We start from the raw sequence: 19,092 nt of genomic DNA on the forward strand, positions 1-19,092 counted from the left end.
TTGTGGTGTACCAGGATGTGTTTTGCCCTCAGTGTCTAAAACTGACTTATAGCACCACAAGAGACAGTGGGTGGGATTTTCAAAGGAGCCTAAGGAAGTTGGGTGCCTAATTCCCTTAAGCTTCTAACCCCTATAGGCTCATTTGAAAATTCCAGTCGGTGTGTCTCTTATATCTACCTGCTGGTTTGCATATTTTAAAAAGTGTCAGTAGGAATCCAGAAGTCAGATGTTATAACCTATGTTTGCATGCAGTAGGAAGTAATAATGTTGTCCTTGAGGTCTGATGCCTTCTCAGATATTCAAAGAAAATAAGCCTCTTCTCCTCCTCCCTCCGGCCCCCACTGCCCCGAGTCTACATAATCCAGAATGATTAATTTAAATCTAGTGGAAAATGTTTTCCATTCCTGTGTTGGAAAAATCAGTCTTTATTTATTTTATTTATTATATAATTTTCTGTAACTCATTCTAGTCACATGTAACTATTCCCCTGACCTCTTAGAAGTGATACTGGTTCCTTAATTCATAGTTCATAATATGTCTGAGTAGTTGTGAACCAGGAATAACTAAAAGTACAAGGTAGCTTGTGGTTTTTCTATTACTTTATTAGAATTTATTAAAATTTCAGCAATCCCAATTTAAATTGCATATTTATTTACATTCTCATAGGACTTAGGAACCATTGTCATGAATCAGAACTCCATTGTGCTCCTTATGTTAATTTTCGGTGTTTGATTGCCAATATTATAGATTCACCAAACTAATTGTAAAATGGACAAATTGTGAAACTGTTTATTATGTCATATTTACCAGTTTGGAGTTCAATTTATTTTGATAGTTACTCCTGATTTTACATTAAGTGCAATAAAAATCAGATCCACTTAACTACAAATTTCTTTTAATGTGTAACCATTTTCCTAATATTTTCTTAACAAAATCATGTCATTTTTAAGTACAATACTCACAATCGTCCTGTGAATTAAGCTTTAATTTTGTTTCTACACAGTTTTGAAATGACATTTTTATGTTCAAAATAGATAAACTGGTAATTCGTATGAAAAATGGTCTTTTCAGCCAAAAGTATAAACCTGTTGACTATAAACAACTACATGCACTCACTGAAGAAAAGAAAAAAGCATCTGCTAATATACAATTAAAGGTAAGCTGTTTTTTATTTCCAATAGAAATAATTTTTTGTGTAGGTTTGTTATTTGTATTGTGGTATGCTTAGAGGCCTGTGTCCCTGCTGGACCCCACTGCTAAGCACGGTACATATGCATGATGAAAAGATGGTCTCTGCTCCAGCAAGCTTATAGTGTAAGTATGACAAGGGATAACAAATGCATGAGGGGAGGACCAAGGTAACAGTGAGTTTATTATGATTAGTATAATATTCAGTGATCACAGTACACTGAATTTGAAGGACTTTGAACACTGTGCAGGTTTTTATGAGGAGCTTCTCCATGCATAAAGAGCTACATGGGAGAAAATGCAAAGGGTATTAAGGAAAGTTGGACTGATGAGTAATAAAGGCTGGCATCCTTGGCACAGCAGAAGTGAGGGCTGACAACTTGATATCTAATGAGATGTTCAGTAGACTCAATCATGAAAGGCCTTAAAAGCGAAGACAAGTATCTGTGTTTGTAATAGAAAAGGAGAACTCCATGGAGGGATGCAAAGACAGGGAAGGAGGTAACATAGTCAATGTGATGAACCATGTAGATGAGCCAGGTAGATGAAAATTATAGCAGTGTTTTAAATGGTTTTAAGAGCAAGATGGCATTTGTTAAGGCCAGAAAAAGGAAATGACCACGCAGCTTAACTACTGCAAAGAGGACTTGGACCTGAGTTTTAGCTTTGGATAGAGAGTAAATATGACTTACTGTTGTGTGGGAAGACTTAAACATGACCTGGATGTGCCTAATTCCAGATTAATCAATCAGGTGTCATGGTGATGAGGGACATACAAATATCTAGATATATAACATAGGTAAAATGTGGAGGCAGGCAGAGATTGAGTGAAACATTTTAAGGACTTGAATCAAAATATTTTAAACTTAACATATGCTATATGTTAATATATGCTCCACTTAACAAGTAAGTGGAGAAGTGGTTTCTAACAATTTGAAATCAGCATCAGCTGTAGTTAAAGCAAGGTATTAATACTTATTTATATATGATCCTTGTTTAAGACCCCTCTAGACAGACAGGGAAAGCTGGCTGTCATGAAAACCATTAAAGAAGAGAAAGAGTTAAACTAAAAATACTTGACACCAGTATGGGATCAGGTTTTTTCCCCAAAAAACCTAAAGAGGGTATTGGCATCATGTATTTGTGGGTTTTTTTTCTTTTATTTTTTTTCTACTTCCCACTCCTTTCCCTGAAAGCTTTCCTCATCTCTACCTTAATGTAGTACTAAAATCAACAGTTTAATGTTCAGCTCTTCTCTGAATGACTTTGTAAAAAATAGTGCTTTGTTCTCTCAAAGCTGTATTAAAGTGGAAATGTACTTTTCACAAAAGTAAGATATTACTGTGAATACATAGAATGCAGATCAGCTGATCAAGATGTCATTCTTTTCTGTCACTTTTCAGAGTAGAACCACATTTTAAAGCCCTGCACTAGATATTTCTAAACTTCTGCCATTTAGAGGTGCATATTAAGACTATATATTGGCTTTCTTTCAACATTCCCCAAAATCTTTCTTAGAGCAGAAACTCAGGAGATATTGGTGAATTAGCCCCAAATAGATTACAAGAACAACTGAGTTTAAAAACAGTCTTTAAACTAAGTTCTAGTTCAACTGTGTAGTTACAATATGGTTTTTTCTGGCTTGTTTTGATGGGTCTGAATCATCTTATAAAAAGGATAAAAATGTAGCTGAGTCCCTAGACCTCTACCTCAACTAAAGCACTTCTTAAAACCTACTGACAAGATGGTTTGATCTTTTCTACAGAGATTCAGCTAAACCATATTATATTATTACTAAGCCCCAACAAAGCTTACACATTTGTTACACTTACTTTCATAACATTGCTGAGATATAGAAGTTGTCTTACACTGTATTATGGCTGATTTTGAATTCTTTTTTGTACTCTTGGCTTCACGGGTATCCAGACATATCCAGTTTGATTTTTAGTTTTCAAATAACTTCACATAAAAGGAAAAACTGTGCTTTCTGAGGAAAAGAAAATATGCCAGACTGTAAAGTTTTTAAAAATCTCCTGTTAAGAAAATGACTTTTTTAATCCTGCGGAGAGCATGTGAATACTGTGGAAGACTCCAGCCTGCCATTCAGGAGAATGTGCTGCTAGTACTGTATGGCTTTCCCTTCTTTCCTTTGCTAATAGATTCTTCAGCACAAATATAAAAGGTCAAGTACAGAAAAACACAAGTGATAATCCTTATAAAAGTAGGGCTGTTCTTCGTTTATGGCAGTTTTTATAGATCAGTGGTAGGTGCTGAAAATATCAAGGTCATAAAATTAACAATCTTCAAAAGAAACTGACATCAATCATTCACTGTAATAGTTTCTTTCCGGTTAGGACTATCCTTACATAGAGCACAAAAGAAAACTAAATCATTATGAACTAGATCACTCTCCTCCCACAGTAACATCCAACATGGTTGTAGTGCATTTTTCCCAGATACCTGCAAGTCCAGTGGAAGGACATTACGTCCCCTGGTGTCATCCCTCTTAAGGTGACCTGTTCATTGTCTGCCCAGACCTCACCCCCAACTCTGTATGAATCCCCGTCTCATGGAGGGCCTTCCTGGAGTTCTTGGGGCGGGGAGGCACAGTGCTACAGAAGCAGCTGACTTCTATGTGGGAGGGATGTGCCTGCATGACCAGCTCTTGTCTGGCCATGTCTTTTTGTTTGGCAAACACAAGGCCTCATTCTGAGTCCTTACTTGAGCAAAACTCTCAAAGAAGTAAATGGGAAATGTTATTTAAGGATTGCAGGATCAGATCCAAATTCCTGTTTAGAAGATTCAGGAGTTCTTGTAGATTGCTATTCAGAGTTTCAGTGAACATCACTTACTAAATTACCTAGCAAAGTAACTTCAGGTTTTTATGTAGTATGTTCTGTTTTTGCTTTATGCATTTTAGTTATCTTTTGCTGATGTTATTTATTAAACCTTAATCAGAATATATGCAGTATTAACAGGTTTTTCAATATTCATATTATTGTATATTGAGCCTCAGGACAAAAAAGAAGTTGTGAGCAAAAGAGGTGACATTGAATGAGAGCAGGAATACTTATCTCCTTTATAGTGTAGTTTCCTTTTAATGGTACAGGTATAATTTGGCAGATATTATTTCCTCATGAGCTGGCAGCACAGAATTCTGCTGAGTTCATTCAAGCTTTAACACTAAATTTTAGTCTTATGTCTTTTGGTATTTCATTTTTCCCCGTGTCTCTTCTCATTGTGTAGGTGGTAACACTGTATATTGAAAGCTGCACAATACCAAAATGGTTTTCCCATATGTTGCCTTTTTTTTAAAAAGGGCTACGCATGTTTAATTGATGGTCTGGCTCTCAGCTCAGTACACCTTTCCCTAACATGATAGGGATCACTTTTCCCCCCATCCCTCTCTGGGTCTGTCAAAGGGGGTAGTGACTGGAGCTCCCAGAGGAAAGGAGATGCAAGCTCCAGTAAATGTAGCTCACTAGATTTTCAAAGTTGTCTGCCTTTGACAAAGGGGCCTTTGCTCTAAGTAGCCATAGCTGGAACAGTGGAACAGATAGGTCGTTGGACAAGCTGACCCTGCCCCACACTCCACTGTCTCCCTTTTTTCTCCATATCCCACAGCATATGGGAAGCTGAGGGAAATTTGTCTCCCATTCCACCCCAAACCTCCCTACTCTTGCTTTATTCAATCTCCCCCTTTCCCCCACCTCCAACCCCCAAGAAAACTTTTTTTTTTTTTTAAACAAACAAAAAAAACTTTATTTAAAAGGGATTAATGTTGGTTAAATTTGACACCCACTCCCCAACGCAAGCCATTAAAAGCAAGGAAATGCCAAATTCTAGGACACTTCTTAACCCTCTCCTAATCCCCACTCAGCATGTTTCTTTTGACAGTGACCAGTTCTGTGCCTTCATGAGGAACTTCCTTCTTCCTCCAACAGATAAGGGAAAACACAGCATGTTTATTTACTTCACCATTGTCATAGACTGTGCTGTAAGGGGATCCAAGCCCCTGTGCTCTGGATCCCCAGGGTGTTTCCAGTCTGTGTCTAGGCACACACACAGGGTACAGTACTTCTATCTACCCAGCTGCCTGACCCCTCTGGGTGAAGCACTGACCCTCCAGAGTCCCCAGTACTTAAACACGCCTCTCTCCCAGAATTCCACCCCAGAAGTGTGAAGCTTCTGGTTTACAGTTTAGTTCTCTCAAGAATGCACATTAGTTATGAAGCAGTTAGACTAGACAATGTGTGTGTTAACACTTCTATGCTCCTTTTTATATATTTAATCATGTAAAGCACAGGAGAGTACAGATCATGCAAAACATCCTAAACGCATTGGCCATCACTAGCTCATCCTTCCTTGGGAGCCCTTGAAGGATCATCTGTGTTCCATCAGGCAGGGTTCTCCACTGAGTTGGTTAACCTGTGCCTTCAGCAACCTTCCTCAGCTTAATTTGGTGCAAAATGGCTCTCTTCCCCGAAGTGAGTTACTTTCTAGACTCCTGCTGGGTCAGCTGCTTTTTTTTGTTGTCGTCCTAGTCATTTTCCTTTACCATCAAACCACCCACTCTTCAGACAAAAGGAGGAAGTGTCTTCTCTTAGAGCAAACCCATTGTCCCAAGGTATTTTACTTTGAATGAATGATTGTTGAGTGGTGATCCTACACCATGGTTTCTCAGCTGGCAAAGATATGGTACAACCCTACTAACTCATGGTGGTGCCCCATACATAAAGGCTTTAATATACACAGTAATTTCATAAAATAATCCACAATTCAGAAGTGGTACAGACAAAACCTCCATTTTATCCCAACATTACAATGCAAAACTCTAATTACAACCTTGCACTTTCCTGACCAAAACGGAACACACTGCATACTTAATCTGAGCACGTCAACATTGAATATTTGCTTATGTTGTTCAGATTGTAATAAATAGCATATTAAATAAACTAATTGTGGCCCAACCCAGCAAAGCACTTCAAGCATGTGAGTAATCCTATGGTCATCCAAAGTCAATGAGATGCTCATTGTCAAACTGGGGGACATATCAAGTAGGGTCCTCCAGGGTTCTGTCCTTGGTCTGGTACTAGTCTATATTTTCATTAATGTCTTGGATAATGGAATGGAGAGTGTTTTTATAAAATCTGTGGATGACACCAACCTGGAAGGAGTATTATTTCCTGTGAAGGACAGGATCAGAATTCAAAAGGATCTTGATAAATTGGAGAACTGGTCTAAAATCAACAAGGTGAATTGCAACACTACACTTGGAAGGAAAAGTTAAATGCACAAATATAAAATGGGGAATAACTGGCTATGTGGTAGCACGGCAGGAGAAGATCTAGAGATTATAATGAAGGCTATGATTTTGGCCAGGGTATTTTTATTACGTCACAGACAGGATGGGGCAATAAACAATAAATCATGGAAACGAAGCCCAGAGCCCCACCGTCTGAGGCTGAATTATTGGAATTTTGAAGATGTCATGGAGATCTCATAAAATTATGGAATTCGTGACAGAGTCATAGCCTTAATTATAGTGGATCACAAACTGAATATGACCCAACAATGTGATGTAGTTACATATGACTCCTATTAATTCATCCTAAAATGACATGGGTTTTTTTGCAAGACACAGGAAGTAATTGTTCCACTCAGTTTGACATTAGGAAGGCCTCTGCTGGAATACTGTGAGTTTTGAGTGCCACACTTCAAGAAAGGTGTAGATAAATTGGAGAGTCCAGAGGTGAGCAACAAAAATGACGAAAGGTTGAAAGAATTAGACCTTTCTTCTAGACAAGAGAGAGCTTGGGGGAACCTGATATGTCTTGAAATACGTTCAGTACTATTATAAAAATGATGGTTGATTTGTTCTCCATGGCTATCAAGGATAGGACAAAAAGTAATCTGCTTAGCTTGCAGCAAGGGAGGCTTAGGTTAGACATTAAGAAAAATTTCCTAAACTATAAGGATAGTTTAGCACAGGAGCATGTTATGTAGGGGGGCTGTGGAATCCCTGTAATTGGAGATTTATAAGAACAGGTTAGGCAAACATCTCTTAGGGATGGCCTATGTATACTTGGTCCTGCCTCACTGCAGGCGGCTGAAGTAGATGACCTCTTGAGGTCCCTTCTCACCCTAAAAATCATAGAAATGTATGTAGTTAAAGTGCATTTTGTTGTACTTCCTATTTTATATTCTCCTGAGAATGATGAAGATGCCACTCCTTTATATCATTGTTTCTATTAGGGCTTGTCTATGAGATGTTTTAGTTTGCATTAGAGGGGTATAAATTTTAGTCCATACTAGCACATGGCAACTAACTGGCCTGTGTGGATCTTGGTGGCGCACATTAAGTTCGCTAGTGCATGTTAATTGTCTGAAATGGGACTCCATTAATGTGCACTAGGAAACTTTTAGTCCGTGCCATCAGGATCCCCACAGGCAGCCAGTTAGTGTGCAACATGCTAGTGTGGACTAAAATGTACACCCCTCTGAGGCAGACAAAAGCACTGTGTAGATAATCCTTGTGCATATTAAATTAGGGTAGTTCTCCTTAATAGTTCTCCTTAATCTTTTGGGCCAGATTGTGAAGCCCTTGTTCCTGTTCATAACCACTCACAAGTAGCCCCATTCACTTCAATAAGATTTTTGATTTAGTGCTCACAAATGTAAGTAAGGGCTCAACAATCTGGCATTCTATGAGGTGAAGGTAACTTGTAGAAAACTAAAAGTGATTCTCTGCTCAACTATATTTTGAACTCGGCTGTGTTTGAAATATTTGCTAGTTTTTAAAATGAATAAATATTTTTAAAATAGGGTTTTTACTTTCACTGACTGGATAAAAAGTTATGCTAGTTAAGTCAAGTGAGAACTTTTCCCTTTATCTTGCAGGGAAGGAAGTTGTCAATTGCCTTCTTCCTCCCTTATGTGGACTACTTGTATCCCTGGTCCAGTTGCGTGCATTGGAAAGGAGGAAGAGAACAAGCGCCTTAGAGCTGTTTTTCTCCCACTCTCTCATTCAGGTGGATGCTGAGTGGGTGAAATGGACAGAGAAATGTTTGTTTGTTTTGTTTTTTTCCCCCTCTCTCCCCCAGTCAAAATTCTTGAACCTTTTTCAATTAAAAAAAAATTACTTTACATTGGCAGGGTGTATGTCAACTTTCCCTTTCTCTCTCTCTCTCCCCCTTTTTTGCTTTTCTGGATAGATTAAAAAAGCAGAACAAGCTTCAAAAACTAACAAAGAACAAATGCTGCTGAAACAGCATCACCAGATATGGTGGCAAGAGCATAAACGACTAAATGAGAACAGGTAAGAACTGGGGAATCTTAGAGATTATAAAAGAAATACATAGATATAGAAAAATGTTGGTGTAATCTGCATGATAGAAAGAAGATAAAGTAATCAAATTGCAGCAGAGTATTTGAGGAGAGGGGGAGATTGTAACTACCCACATCTTAAACTGAGTGAGTTTGAAGACAAGAAGAGGATAAGTAAAAGGGGTGAGGGATTGTTCAGTCTCAGTCACACACAATATTTGTGTGTATCAACCAATATTTGAGGCAGCCTGGAACCTGTTGGAATATTGGCAACCCTCAGAGCCTCTACTGCTTAATTCGTTCTGTCTTCAGACATGATATGCAACTCACACTTTTTTTTCTAAAAGAGTGGTATGCTCATTGCTTATGTCTGAAGGCAGGATTAGTTGGGGTTGGTCCAGCTTTGAGCAGGATGTTGGAAGGGATCTCAGGAGGCAATCTAGTCAATGCTAATATTCTATGGTTTGGCCCCAGTTAACAATGGTGAATAAGCTTCTTGCTGCTGCTGCACTGATAATGCGTTTCAGAAGCTATTTCTTCGTCTTGTTGAGGTAAAACGTGGAAATACCATCAGGTTTTCCCTTGATATTATATATTTGACTGCCTGCTAGCTTTTATATTTTTTTTTCTACAAGTGTTTAGATGACTTGAGGCCTGATCCTGCAAGCACTTTTTATGCAAAACTCAAGTAGGAATGGGTCCTTAATGCTTTGAGGGTTTGCATTCACCACCACACTCAGCTGATCGGTAACAGCACACTTTTGTCCAAGGGATGGTAGCGTCCATAGCCAACCTCAGACCGGTTTTTATCCTGCAAATCTCTTGCAGGGGAGTGTATTTTAAGGTGTCTTCCCCCTCCCCTCCATGTTGAATGTAAAGGAGACTTTCTCTATTTTTCTCTTGTTGAGCAGCCTAAAGTTGAAGTATCCTATTGCAGTTGCAAAATACTTTCATTTTTGCCTAGCAAGATCACTAGAACTTTGACTGAATGACTGTAGTGTCATAGGCTAAGTTTACACTGACGGTGGCAAAATAGCCACCGCCAGATCGATCTTTCAGGATCGATTGAGCCGTCAGTGAGACCTGCTCAATCGATCAGGAAGTCAACTGAGTAAGTCCACCCCCTCAAGTAGCATAGCACTGAGTCGACGGGAACGCTGTTCCCGTTGGCTCAGCGCACTGTGAACAGCGCACAGAAGCTGAGCAGTCGACGTCCATTATGCAAACTACACAGAGTAGTTTGCGTAACTCCCGTCAACTGCCACCGAATCGTGCGGTCAGTGTGAACCAGCCCTTATTGTGGATCATAGAGAATTAGCAGGAGGCCCCAGGCCATCTGCATGGAGACATCATGCCTCCTTTTCAATTCTGTGTCCCCAAGCCTTACTCTCTTGCACTAATACTGCAACTTTACTGGGGCTGCACTATCAGGGACCCTCTGGATGGGGTGCCTCCAGAGATTGCCACCACAGAAGGGAATCCAAAAGAAAGGCGATCTTTTCTTTGGAATAGGCATGATGCCAGAGGGGCTAATGTATCCCATGTTCTGCTGACTTGCCCAGTCTCTGCCCCAGCGCACTTAGTCACCTTCTATATAGAGTCTTCCCCCTATTCAATTATAACCATTAATTTTGTGTAGGGTGGCTTTCCATCTTTGGTTTTATGAGTAAGAAATTAAAGTTTTTGCATAAGTCCGAAATATACATTTCAGACATAAAGTGGAAGCAGAAATACAAACTTTCCTTGATGAAGGGAGCCTTGAATGTGAATTTCTTTTGGATATGTGGGACTTGGGTAAGAATTTTCACTTGATTTTCTTGATTTAAGTGGAGTTTTTAAAATCAAATGTATTCACTATTTCTGATTTAAAAAAAAAAAATTACAGAACAATGTAGTAATATTTCTTTTTTTTGAGAAAGCTTTATGTTTAACTGGCTATAGCACATAAATTATCAAAGGAACGGGATACATATCAAATAAATACAGTAGATCCCATCTGGCAGCTGAGGGAGGATTTGAAATACAGGCTATCCGAAATGCAGCACTATCCTTCACAGCAATCTTGCATGGAATACGAGTTCATTCCAATCAAGGTGTTAGAACAGGTTGGTAAATTCATTTTTACAATTTGTTGCTGTTTTAAATTTTATAATATTTTTTTTGCTTATTTATATTTTTGAGGGAGGGAAAACAAAAGTTTCAAAGCCTTTCAAAAGAAGTTTGAAATGTAACATCACGATGTATATTACTTTTGGAAAATGTTGTAGCTATTCATTTTTAAGGCCATGATCCACCTCAGTGGGCTTGATTATGCTCACACTTCACCGGAATGAATCCAGATTTTACACCTGTGTAAAACTGGTGTATGGTAGAAGAAAATCAGGCTCTGTGTCTGTTTCTAAATGAGAGTTTTGATATGAAGAATATCAGTCTTAACTGTTAATATTTCATAAAACTAGGTAGACTTTGTGAAGGAACAACAGAACACAATTTTGGAACTACTTAATCAAGAAAAATTGGCTTTGGAACGAGAGCTTGAGGACTGTAAGGCTAAAGTAAGAGAAGGGTCACCGTTTCCAAATTAATTGAATTACTCCACAAAATAAAAAATGTATTAGACAATGATTTTTTTTCCCTTAAAGACACTAATATATTCTTCTGAAGAGAGAACTGGCCTTTTTAATGAAGTTCCTACACAGTTACTGACCTTAGAATGCCCATACCCCGATTTGAAGTCTTCAGTCCTTCATGAATTCCATAAATTTGCAGAGGAATATTGGTCTAAGCTTCAAGAGATTGATCAACAGTTAAAAGTCATATCCAGGTAATGAAATCTTTTTTTAATTCATTTTTTGAGGGCAGGATAATGAATTGTGCTGTGTTCTGTTGTCTCCAGAGACTGCAGTTGCTTTTAGAAAGAGAATTATTTCTTTTGTTGGGTACAATACATAGTTGACTCACTACCCAGCTCTATGGGATTAAATAGTCAATAACTGTTTGCACAGCTGAGGGAATTGCGACTCTTTTTTAAAAAGAACTTGCCTGAAATAATGAACTTTGAGATGTCAGAGAATCAGCTGCCTCCAAGAGGTAGGGCTTTAAGACTGTCTTTTGTGTTTTTGTACAGCACCTAGCCCATTGGAGTCCTGGTCCATGACTAAAACTTGTACAGGCTACAGTAATAAAAATAGTAACAGCAATATGGTTAGAGTTGGCAATATTGGTATTGTATAACTTTTTTTGAAAAATTATTTTAGTGTTAGTCCTGTTTCAGACTAACTCAGAGTGGTCTAATGAACAAGTAACATGCATCAGCAGGGTGCACATGAATAGTTAGAGCACGACAGGCTACTGTAGGGTAGATGCACACACCAGTTTGGCATGGTCTTAATTTTGGTGTAGAGAAGCCCTAAATTTACTCTCATCTGACTTTGAGAACCCTGGAATCTCTCTCTTTCTCTCTCTCAGAACTTGTGTGTGCTTGTTAGTGTGAGAGAGATGGGAAAGGGTGAAATTTCTCTGTCAGTGAATGGATGGAGTCCATCTCTTTCCATAGATATCTGTAAACACCTTTGTTACCTCCACTCTTAAGGATAGTTTAGACATTTGCCTCTATCTAAATAACTGAAAGATGAATTGAGTATTAAACTACTATGTTTGTATATTCAAATTGTGTGTCCTATGCAGTGTCCTTTCAAATGAATAAAATATCAGAGTATGTCAAGTAAATCTAGCCTCTCTGTGTAAGCACATTAGTCAGATGTTTCTGGTACAACAGTCAGCAATCATATGGTTGGTATGCTGGGGAAGTTGACATCTCATTCAGTGGTATTGTTGCAGTCTGTCTGGCTGCAGATTCAACAGTGCATCAAGTTTACATTGTCCTGGCTATTGTAAAGGATATCTGGGGATTATGGGATGGGGAGAGTAGCTTCCCGTATGAGTTGTTTATATTCTTTAGAGGATGTAAAGCTAGGGATTAACTCTGGGCAAAGCTGCTTCAGAGGAAGCAGCTGCCTGAGAACTGTTGTGTATCGGACAATTGCCATGTTTCAGTTCTGAAACCAAATAATGGTGTTAGACATTTCTAGTGGAAGAATGATGTATATGAAGCAAGCACCACACTTAAAATTTGGGCCATATTTTCACTCTGGTGAAAGTCAGACAAATCTTGGTAACTAGAGAGAGATGGCATCTGTTTAAATATTATCTGTAATGTACTCAAACTCTCACATCTTGGATATTTATGGAGCTAAACTAAAACTATGTTCAGGATATCCTGCTTGACTATGTGCAACACCCCAAGTATAACGGCTATGAAGGGAAAAGTATGAATCCCCAGGAGGTTGGATCATACTTTCTCTGACTGTGTCTATGAGAAGCTGATGAACCTTGGCACAAAATTGAGGAACTGGCAGATGAATGTGCATTCTGATCCACTTATGACTAACTTCTTCATGAAGGTCCTCCAGATCCCAACTTGGAAACCTACAGAACTTCTCCATCTTCCTCCCCATGAAGGTGGAGATTCATTAGTGAGAGTAACTAGTCATTGGAACAATTTGCCTAGGGACAGGCTGGTTGATTCTCGTTGCTTGAAATATTGAAATCAAGACTGGGTATCTTTCTGAAAGATATACTTAAAGTTATGGGCTTGATGGAGATGTTACTGGTTGTGAAGTGGCCTGCTATGTAGATAGTCAGACTGGATGATTATAATGTTCCCTTCTGACCAGAGAATCTGAGAGTCATTTTATTTAAAATGAACAAAATTGACAGGTCTTAACCTTTCTTTACCAAGAACGAAGATGAATCTTTGTTTTTCTCTTTCTCCTCCTGTATTACATGCAAAATTGTCAGCTTTAGCACTATAATAGATGGTGTCAATTATAGTAGCCTACAAATGCAGGAAAATGTGAGCAAGTATCTCTGGGAGGGTAAGAAAAGCTTCTTTTGTCTCTCTTATATGATCGCTTATTGCCAGGGTTCAAATTTGTTACCAAACATGATTACCAACTATCTTGGTGGGAACTGTGTCCATTAGTGCTGGGCAAACTAATTGTAGCAAACAATTTTCTGACTAATTTAGCCCTTTTTACTCTTTGAATGATTACAAATATATATGCAGAATCAAATAATTTGCAAATGCTGTAATAGAAACTCTTATAGCCTATAGTTTTTTGCAAAATATTTACCTCAGCTATAACCTGAACTATTGGTCACTTAGTTCAGATGTTACTGTTTCTTCTTCCAGAGTTAATGGCTAGAATATTATAAGCAGCAGGAGGTCACTTTCTGTGGTATTCTTGTGCAGATATTCACATTTGTGTATGAATATGGCTATTCACACACAGTAGCCTCAAACCTTCGTGTGATGAAAAACAGTGTCTGAGGGGAAAAGTGAACAAAAAGGTTAAGAACAAACAGCTATTTTGAAGGTTCACAAACAACTGTTTTGCTTGGCTCTAGTGTTCTCCCTTAATATGGTTAAACACTAATGCAACCATGCTATAATCATATTAGGGAACTGTACCACTGTTTTCACACTGCCATTTTTAATGTAATGGTATACTAGATAATGCTCTTGTTACATGAAAGCCAGGGAGGAAAGGATGAAGAAAAGTATGTTTTAGCCATTGGTCTTCATCCACCAAGGTTGATGAGAACAAGGAAGTCCCCCATTTTTTCTTCAAGTAATGCACCTTTGGGTCCTCCACTTCAGCTGTGCATATCTTTGATCACAGAGACTTTTGGTAGCAATGCCTGTTTAGGCCACATATGCCCCATACAGAGGTCATATAGGGCAAAGTTAGACAAAATGCCCTCAGTTCCTTCTCAGCCACCTCTGCTTGAGACAGAGTGTATTGCAGTGCCTACTTTTAGCTAGATTTCCCTTAAGGATCGCTTTAGTCTTCATTTGTTTTCAGTAGCTTTTAGTTTTTGAGGGGACTTCTTCATCAGATCTTTCCCTTCTTCCACCAGGGAGTTCTTCCCTTTTGGAGTTTTTATGCTCAGGGTATGTTTAAGTGTTTAAGTATGAGATTTAAACATTGCCTCACTTGCTGGGATTATATTCCAGTTAGTGACTATCACCCTTGCTGTATCCACTACTTAGGGGACATCTCATGTCCAATGAACATAAAATCTCTTTGGGGTTTAAGACTAGGCCTAGAAAAAATAGGGAGGTTAAGCTTAGGCTTCTTCATGATGGAGCTCTCCCTTCAACCTGCCTCAGATCTGGGCTCTAATATCCCACCACCACCTCTATACAGCTGGTCTTCAGTGAGTACAGTGCCCAGTTGACCTCCTCAGTTTTCTCATCTGCTAGATTTTTGCAGGACACAACCCCAGTGGTCAGCACCAAGACTTTGGGGAAAAATGAGTTCTAAGTTCCCTCAAAGAAAAGTTGGTGCCAAGAAACGTAGGTCACCACAAAGACCTACTCTTTTGTAAACCATGCATTCCACTAGGCTCCCCTGGAACTGAGGATTCTTTAGCTAAGACCAGGATTTTCTGAGCCACATGGTACCCTTATTCCTTAGTATCTTCCTGATGTTATCATGGTATTAGTGATCCTAAGAACCCTGCTTCAAAGAGTTAGGGACTGACTGTAGATCCTCCTCCCATGTTACCTCAGGTATCCAAATCTGCATTACAAGGTGATAGATCAATACCACAGAAGGAAAAGCCATCCTCAGTACCACTATCTACCACCACAGAGCCTCTTAGGTTTCAGTTCAGATCCACCTGGTATTGCAGGAGTTAGATTCTCCAGAGATTTGTTTGTCTCAGATGAACCTGAGTACTCTCAACCAACAGGCTCTGAAAGACTCTGTACGAGAACCTTGCACATCACCAGTATCGCATCTTTCTTTGGTACCATCTAGCTCTCTGGTACTCCTGAAAAGAGACAGGCAAACTCCCTCATCACAACCCCTTCTTGCTTAGACCATGAAGAGGATACAACCCTCTGACTGCTGGATGCGATAATTGCCTTGTTCTGTTCATTCCCTCTGCAGCATCTGGCATTGGTCACTGTTGGAAGACAGGCTACTAGGCTAGATGGACCATTGGTCTGATGCAGTATGGCTATTCTTGTGTTCTTCTGTCACAGTTCAGGGCACCTGCACATGTATTTTTTTCCATTCTGTGATCCAGGAAGAGCACCTACTTTTAGGATCCCAGTTGTCACCTCTCTTAAGCAGAGGCCTGTGTCTCTCACTTTCCTGACTGGGGTTTTTCCAGGCTGCACCATTCCCTACTACACTATCATTTCCAGCAAGCCAGACCACCTAAACAGACCAAATCTGCATTTTGCTCTGTTCAGGGATTATAAGCAGCATGATTGCCCATTGTTATAAATTCCCACACAGCCCTCCATAAGCAAGCATGTTTATTCTTAAAATGAAAACATATTCAAAAGAATTAAAGAACATATACACATGCTAAAAAGTTGGCACCCAACTCCTGTCTCTGTCTCTGGGTTGGAAGGACTAAGGATTGGGGGTCCTCCCCTGGGCCATAAGGTTCTCTCCATCTCCTGTACCAAAAAGACAGAGTCAGTTTAAAGACAAACTATTTGTCCAAGAGACCTTTCTTTGTCGGTCTCCAGAGAATCCAGTTTGAACCAGTATATGTGAGCCTCTACAGCTGGCAGGATCTCTCTGGAGATATTACAACCTGAGTGAATCTGCCTAATCATCTCCTACTGTTGGTTCCTGGAGGGCTGTGGTCACCCTCCTGAATGGAATTATACAATGATACCTAAACATACTATATTAGGATCGCCCAAAGATATTTCAGGAAATTGCCACATCTGTGAAAACTTCTTCTGATTCTCAACTTCTGAGGCTCACTTGATTACCAGCCCCAGACTGCCTCTCCTGACACTTTTTCTGAAAGAAATGCTTAAAGACGTAGATAGCTTATGGCAGTCCATCAGCAACAATTTTCCTGAGCACCCAGTTATACCCATGGGGAGTGACACAGATGGCAATCCCCTGCTCCTTCCATCCCTCTGCAACAACTTCCACCTTACTAGGAGTCTTTAGAGGAATGAGAGCAAGGGCTGATGTGAGAAAGTAACACCACAAATTAGAATCTCTTCCTCCTCTTCATCTGATAAAGCAGTGATACACCCTCTGCCCTCTTAAGTATATTGTTTTAAACAGTTCCAGGAACTTATGAAGAGGTTGACTGACTACCTCCAGATTCCCTTAGAGGAGGATAGCAAGACTTCACATAAACGTTTGACATTCTTCACACTACAATCTCTGGTCAGATAGCCTTGTCTAAATGAGAATGTTTTGGCAGGTTCAGATAGAGGTGGTCGAGGTGTGCAAGATTCTAACAGGTAGAAGAGCAGACAAAAGGTATTATGCTCCAGCTAACAACTCTGAATTTTTATTCACACACCCAACACCTAATTCTTTGTTCACTGATGCAGTGAATGAATGTGACAAGCAACACCATTCTAAAGCAACCTGGTATGATACGAAGAACTAGAACCACTTGGATCTCTTTTTGGTTGCAAGAGCTACTCTTTATGACATTGCAATTTAGGCTCAGCACCTACCAAGCTGAGCAACTGCCAATCTCTGATGGTCAAGTGTAATTGCTTAAACTGCAGCAAATTTAACTTGTTTGCTGAACATATCCCTCTCAGGCTTTTTGGAAGCAATTTTAGGCAATCATCGTGGAGGACCAGTTACTGGTGAGGTCTTGATGTGGCTAACATAGCAGCTTGCTCTGCCTCTATAATGAGTGTCATGCATGGAGTCTGTTGGCCCCAATCCTCAAGATTCCTGAGGGAGGTCCAGAACACACTGAGGGCCTTCCTTCTGAGAGGCTCAAGCTCTTCAGTGAGTCCATGGATGAATCTTGCACGCTGTTAAAGATTCAAGAACGAGGCTTTTGTTCCGTGGTATCTACACAACTGCAAATAAAAAGATTCAGCATGTCAAAAGTGGCTCAGAGATCCCAGTCCAATTCCTTGTCTACCATAGGTCTCCAGAACTGTCTAAAAAGAGACCTAGGCCCCAGAATAGAGAAAATCTAATCTCCTTCATCTTTACTCGTTGATGTGTAGACAATTTTGGTGTTTTGGTTGATGGTCAAAAAACTGTTCCACCTTCAGATCTGTGCCTCTCACCCTGTATGGATTTTTTTCCTTCCCATTTCTAAACCTCATGGGAGCAGATTACTTCCAATGGATGCATATTGGAGATTGTAATATTAAGCTATTCCACCCATTACACTTTCACTCCTCCACTCCACCCTCCTTAGCTATTGTTTTTCAGGGACCCATGTTGTGAAGCTCTATTGAGACCAAGAAGTCCTTTCCTTTCTGCAAATAAGAACCATAGATGCAGTTCTTTCCCAACAGAGGGAAGGGGTTCTATTCCAGGTACTTTCTGGTTCCCCAAAAAGGATGGATGGAGGTCCATCTTGGACTTCTAATTGCTGAATGCTTCTTCAAAATACAAATTCAGAATGGTAATTTTTGCAGCTGTAATTCCATCTCTACATCCAAGGGACTGGTTCATGGTCCTCAAGTTACAGAATGCATACACTCATATCACAATGCATCCATTTCACAAGATTTCTTTGTCTTGTGGCTGGCACTTTCAATCTTGAGTGCTCCCTTTCAGACTCTTTGCCACCATCTGGGTCTTCATGAATATTCTGGAAATGGTGACTGTTCAGCTACATCAGTTGGGAATAATTGACTTCCCTTACTTCAGTGATGGGCTCCTCAAGGTCTGCTCATACAATGAAGTTCTTTCCATGGTAAGGGAAGCTATGGTCTTATTTGACAACATAGGGCTTCAGTTCAACATTAAGTCCACATTATTTGCTGAATTGGTGTCAGTTTATAGGCATGTCCTTAGATGCCACAACTTCCAGTTAACCTTTCAATGGACAGATTTGACAACAAACCTAATCTCGCAGGTTCAGTTAAGCCCAGAGATGATTGACAGAATTACCCTGTAACTCTTAAGTCACATGGCAGCCTGCACTTTTGTCACACTGCATGCAAGGTTGCATTGATACTGCTGCCACCGATGGCTGAGAACTATCTATACCCTCCTCAAATAGTGTGAACAAATAAATGTCTATAAAAGTTCTATACTTACTCAGTGGAAAGACCCTGACAAGGTCTTTGCTGGAGTCATCCTCATTCCACCTCTTCCCTCCCACTCCTCCACATCACACTGTCACCATAGTATCATATGTATCTCCCATAGGATTGGGAGCTCATCTTCAAATACATACTACTCAAGGCAAATGGTCTGCCCAAAAGTCACTTCTCCATATCAACCTTGTGGCACTCAGAGCAGTCAGATATACCTGAAAGCACTTCCTTCCCATGATCAAGGGTCAATCTGTCAAGATCATGACAGACAACAGAGCCTACATGTACTAGAATGATTATCAAGCAGGAACACAATCCCCCCTCTGTGCAGAAGCAGTAAAATTATGGAAATGGTGCATAGCCCATCAGAATTTCATTTTGGTCTTGTGTTTATTGGGTCTTCAAAACACCATAGCTGACAACTTGAGCAAACGCTTTTTTCC

The 19,092-nt window shown here is 39.7% G+C and overlaps 1 protein-coding gene across 3 annotated transcripts in view; it reads left to right on the forward strand.

Moving 5' to 3' along the window:
- CCDC148 (coiled-coil domain containing 148) overlaps positions 1–19,092 on the forward strand; it is a 110,961-nt gene that overhangs the window by 23,878 nt on the left and 67,991 nt on the right. For 2 of the 3 annotated variants that reach the window (XR_010920130.1, XM_067549881.1), the window contains exons 3-8: positions 1,035–1,156; positions 8,403–8,506; positions 10,226–10,308; positions 10,456–10,619; positions 10,974–11,069; positions 11,157–11,338. Coding sequence is in view for 2 of the 3 variants with exons in the window: in XM_067549881.1 (XP_067405982.1) it covers positions 1,035–1,156; positions 8,403–8,506; positions 10,226–10,308; positions 10,456–10,619; positions 10,974–11,069; positions 11,157–11,338 (751 nt within the window). In the remaining variant the exon portion in view is untranslated. Of the gene's footprint in view, positions 1–1,034; positions 1,157–8,402; positions 8,507–10,225; positions 10,309–10,455; positions 10,620–10,973; positions 11,070–11,156; positions 11,339–19,092 lie in introns of those variants that run through there. The other variant, XM_067549882.1, reaches the window with a different exon arrangement.

Source organism: Emydura macquarii, unplaced genomic scaffold (genome assembly GCF_026122565.2).
Source record: "Emydura macquarii macquarii isolate MOO-44397 ecotype Brisbane River unplaced genomic scaffold, CSIRO-AGI_Emac_v2 contig_1253, whole genome shotgun sequence".
NCBI classification, from domain to species: Eukaryota; Metazoa; Chordata; order Testudines; family Chelidae; genus Emydura; species Emydura macquarii.